We start from the raw sequence: 5,241 nt of genomic DNA, 5'->3' as shown, positions 1-5,241 counted from the left end.
TGAGATCGCTAGATGATGGAAATTTTAAAAATATTGTCTTAATCTTGAATATTCCTTAAAGAATAATAATCAGTTCAATATTGATGATTTAGATTTATTCTTTGAATTAAAAGTGTTAAGAAAAATAGTACAATTAGAAGACAACAGTTTAATTGATATACTCAATCAAATAAAAATATTTAATTCTTTTCCAAATGCTTATATTGCTTATAGAATAATGCTAATAACTTTTGTAACCGTTTTCAGCGGAAAGAAATTTTTTAAAATTAAAACTGATAAAATCTTACCTAAGGTTAAATGGATTAGCTATATTGTCAATTGAGATAAACTTATGAGGAGAAATTAATTATAAAAAAATTATTAATAACTTTGCATCTAATAAAAGCTAGAAAAATAGACTTCAAATAAGAAAAACTATTTTTAAAAAAATATTCCCCTCATAAAGTTTGGCTTTAGGCCATAAAATTCGCTCTATTATCAAGTAAAGCTGCCACATATACCAGATGTTTACTAAAGGAGCTAAGTTTTTGTAAAACACAATAATACCAAATATCTCAGAACAAAATAAAACATTGGGAAGCTCCTTCTTCTTCTTGAGCGTTCCGATAGGAATGGTAGCAAATTTTAAAACAATCTCACTGAACCATTATTTCAAATTTTGTGAATGATCTCCAAGAACTGTAATCCTCAGGCGTAACATTGGAAGTGAAAGCATACATGCTTGGAATAAAATAAACCTTTTAACTGTCAAAACAAGAATAAGTAGCACCAATTTTCATTTCATTGCCCTTCTGTTAAGTACTGTGGGTCCTAACTATTTATATACTAATTGTAGTTAGCTGATTTGTATAAATAGTATAACCGACTAAGTGATTGTACAACTATTCATTTTTCTGTCTTTGAAGGTTAATAACAGAGAGCTTCATTTCCAGCCTTCTTCCTCTCTCACCTTCTAGAATCTTCACTTCCTCCATAGCTAGAGCTTCTCAACATAGTATCAGAGCTCAGTGCTCGTTTCTCTAAGCTCAACTGTAATAGAATTGGAGTAATTCGATTGCATTGGTAGTTTTTCAATCTCATCGATTGATCGAGCTATTTCTTCAACACATACGACTTCTTACCCATTCTAGGGTTTGGGAATTCTCAATTATCTGGTTGAATCTCGGTCGGATCGAGACTAATTTCGTAAGAAATCAACAAATTGAAAGTTTATCTCTCAGAAGCAATTTGTCTCTACTACAATGGCGATCAATGAAAAAGATAGTGATTCTCCATTTGCGGCTTCAATGTCTACGCCAACTACAAAGCTGATTGATCACAATCATCCTCTTTACATTCATCATTCCGATACTCAAGGTTCTGTACTCACTTCCATTCAACTTCAAGGTTTAGAAAATTATTCAATTTGGAGTAGATCTATGAAAATTGTTTTGCATGGTAAAAACAAATTAGGCTTTGTTCTAGGCACTTGTAGAAAGACTAGATATGATGCTAGTTTGCATGAATTGTGGGATTGATGCAATGCTATTGTACTTGCTTGGATAATGAACATAGTTTCACTTAGTTTGATCAGCTTTGTGATATATGCCTTCGATGCACACACTGTTTGGGAAGACCTCAAGGAGAGATTTGATAAGGATAATGCATCTAGGGCTTGTTATTTTCACAAAACAATTGCCACATTGACTCAAGGTATATCCTCTGTCTCAGTATACTATACTAAACTGAGAGAACTCTGGGATGAGTATGAAACACTAACACCACCACCCTCTTGTGGCTGTGCTGAATCAAGGAAACATGTAGAACATTACCAGATACATAAGCTATATCAGTTCCTCACTGGATTAAATGAATCCTATGAGAATGCAAAGAATCAAGTGCTTATGACTCGACCCTTACAAAATCTGAATTAGGCCTATGCTATGATAGTAAATGTAGAAAGTCAGACGATTAGTGGAAAAGGTATATATGCTGAAGGCAATGAAATTGCAATGATGAGTAACAAGATGTATACTGGAGGTTACAATGGTGGAGGACAATCTAATATCAGTTCAAACAACTCAAATGCAAGTTACAAACCTAGGAACTCACCTGGTAAAACTACAGTCTAATGTGATTATTGCAAATACAAGGGTCACACCAGAGAGAATTACTTCAAGCTTCATCGTTATCCATCTAATTTCAAGAACAAGAGAAGAGGGGGAGCTCCACATGCTCAAGCCAATAGTTCTGTTAATTCTGGTATTTTAGAGCCACAAGGACAGGGACATCAGGTGACAACTACTCCAGCTCCAGCTCACTTTTTCACTCAGGAACAATACCAGCAAATTTTGCATCTGTTGAACAAGGACAAGGAGGTTGAATCTGCAGCCAATGCTATTGCTGCAGGGCCAACATGTACTGTACATGCATTCATGACTAATTTAGTGCATAATAATTGGATAGTAGACACAGGTGCCACAAACCATATGGTTCATTGTTTGAATCTGCTAGAGACCTATGATGAAATACCAAAGAAAGCTAGGAGTAAGGTTCACTTACCAACTAGAGAACATGTGTCTATCACTCATGTTGGTATATGTTCTTTCTTTAAGAATAAGAAAATTCAAAACATCCTTCACATTCCAGAGTTTAAGTACAATCTCCTCTCAGTGTCTAAACTCACAAAGGAATTGAGATGTCTTGCAATATTTTATCCTGACTTCTGTGTATTTCAGGCACTCTCAAGTGGGAAGATATTGGGTATTGTAAGGAAGAGCTTGGTTTGTATATCCTCAAGGCAGATGGCAGACAAGTGTTCAATCAACAAGCTTCTTTTCAACTAGTATCTCTTTCTACTTCAACTGTAAATACCATTTCATATGACATCAATAAAGATAGTAACTTGGCAGATAATAAGTCATGTACTGTATTCTCCTTATGGTATCAGAGGTTAGGTCATGTTCCCTTGAAGATTTTGAGGTCTGTGAAAGTTTTGCATGATATACATTTTCGCCAACATCACTGTACTGTGTGTCCTATAGCCAAGCAATCAAGACTACCCTTTCCTGTTAGCTCCTCTTACTCTAAATCTGCTTTTGATATGGTTCATGGTGATGTTTGGGGGCCTTATAGAGTATCTACTCATGATGGAAAAGGTATTTCTTAACTCTGGTAGATGATTACTCAAAATACACTTGGCTTTTCTTACTGCACTCTAAGGCAGATACTGTTGAAGTATTGAAAAACTTTGTAGCACTAATATCCATACGGTTTGATAGCAAGCTTAAATGCTTAAAAACTAACAATGGAATAGAATTTCTTAATGATCAACTACAGACCTTATTGAAAACTCAGGGCATTATACATCAAACCTCTTATATATACTCCTTAACAGAATGAAATTATTGAAAGAAAACACAGGTCCATCTTGGATATGGCCAGAGCTCTCAGATTTCAAGCTCACTTACCTCTCAGGTTCTGGGGAGAGTGTGTCTCTACTGCAGTATATCTTCTAAATAGATTGTCTACTATTGTGCTACAAGGAAAATTTCCCTTTGACAAACTATTCCAAAGGAGTCCTTTCCTGCAACATCTGAGGGTCTTTGGAAGTCTGTGTTATGCTACCCAGGTGAGGAAAGGTGATAAATTCTTTCCCAGAGCAATTCCTGTTGTGCATATGGGATACTCATCCTCACAAAAGGGTTATGTTATCTATGATTTGTGCTCAAAAAGGTTTTTTGTCAGCAGGGACATTGTCTTCAAAGAAGAAGTGTTCCCATTCAAACATATGTCTTCAGGTGCATCACTTTTGTTCCCTGTACTGGAGCCTGTAGAACAGCCAACTCAGTCAGTTGTTGTTCCTGATGCCATTTCCTCACCAGCAGGATCTCCAACTCTTAACAATACTGATGTTGCTGACCCTAGTTCAATATCTCACTCTCCCAGTCACTCTTATTTGTTCTCACCAGTGTCTCCTACCACTTCAGCTTGTGAACCATCTGCCCTTTTTGTGCCACTCAGGAAGTCTTCAAGACTCACTAAACCACCTGTGTGGCTAGCTGACTATGTAGTTCCACCAAAGAAGTCAGTTTGTCCTTATCCTATTAATAATCATGTGGCATATGATCATCTGTCACCTAGCTACAGATCTTTTTTGGCTGCATTCTCAGCCATTGTGGAACGTAGGTCCTTTGCAGAAGCCAGCCATGACCCTAAGTGGGTTGAGGCTATGAAGGATGAGATCACTGCTCTTGAAGAAAATAATACTTGGTCCATTGTCTCTTTGCCTCCTATGAAGGGTCTTATAGGCTGCAAATGGGTATTTAAAGTTAAGTACAAATCTTCTGGTGAAGTGGAAAGGTACAAAGCCAGACTGGTAGCTAAAGGCTATAGTCAACAGGAAGGTTTGGACTATACAGAAACCTTTTCTCCAGTGGCTAAAATGGTTACAGTCAGAGCTATAGTTGCCTTAACTACTGCTTCTGGTTGGTATGTATTTCAGATGGATGTTCATAATGCTTTCCTTCAAGGAGATCTTCTAGAGGAAGTGTACATGCATGTTCCTGATGGCTTTTCAAGCCAGGGGGAGTGTCAGAAGGTATGCAAACTCCATAAGTCACTGTATGGGTTGAAACAGGCTCCTATACAATGGAATCTGAAATTAACTGAAGCTTTAGTGGATATGGGCTTTGTTCAATCTCACTATGATTACTTTCCTTTTACACAGAAAGTAGACTCATAACTGGTTGTTATCCTAGTTTATGTGGATGATCTCCTGGTAACTGGAAGTAGTCTAGCACTAATCAAACAGGCCAGGACAAGATTGCAAGAGAGATTTAAGATGAAAGACCTTGGTGAACTCAAATACTTTCTTGGCATTGAGTTCTCTAGATCTCAAGAAAGCATAGTAATGTATCAAAGGAAATATGCTCTTGAACTTGTGTCAGAGCTTGGTCTAGCAGGAGGTAAGCCAGCAGCCACACCTCTTGAATTCAATCATAAGCTCACATCCATTGAATTTGACAAGGAAATACCATATGCCAATACTACATTGGATAATGAACTTGAAGAAAAAGGAAGTTATCAGAGGCTAGTTGGCAGACTGTTGTACTTGACCATGACAAGGCCTGACATTGCCTTTGTGGTTCAATTACTCAACCAATACATACCTGCACCTAAGCTGTCTCACATGGAAGTTGCCTTAAGAGTAGTAAGGTATATCAAGACTGCACCTGGCCTTGGACTGTTCATGCCTGCTAA

The 5,241-nt window shown here is 37.1% G+C and overlaps 1 protein-coding gene across 1 annotated transcript; it reads left to right on the top strand.

Annotated features, from left to right (window-relative positions):
- Nucleotides 1-1,241: 1,241 nt before the first annotated feature.
- Nucleotides 1,242-3,148, top strand: LOC142179869 (uncharacterized). The gene is made up of 4 exons (XM_075250758.1): nucleotides 1,242-1,437; nucleotides 1,555-1,877; nucleotides 2,133-2,574; nucleotides 2,718-3,148. The coding sequence occupies exons 1-4, from the start codon at nucleotides 1,242-1,244 to the stop codon at nucleotides 3,146-3,148; spliced, it is 1,392 nt and encodes a 463-aa protein (XP_075106859.1).
- The last annotated feature ends 2,093 nt before the right edge of the window (nucleotides 3,149-5,241 follow it).

The sequence above is a fragment of the Nicotiana tabacum genome, chromosome 4, assembly GCF_000715075.1.
Source record: "Nicotiana tabacum cultivar K326 chromosome 4, ASM71507v2, whole genome shotgun sequence".
Classification (NCBI taxonomy): domain Eukaryota; kingdom Viridiplantae; phylum Streptophyta; class Magnoliopsida; order Solanales; family Solanaceae; genus Nicotiana; species Nicotiana tabacum.
Note: the sequence above shows the minus strand (reverse complement) of the source record. Positions and strands in the feature narration are given on the sequence as shown.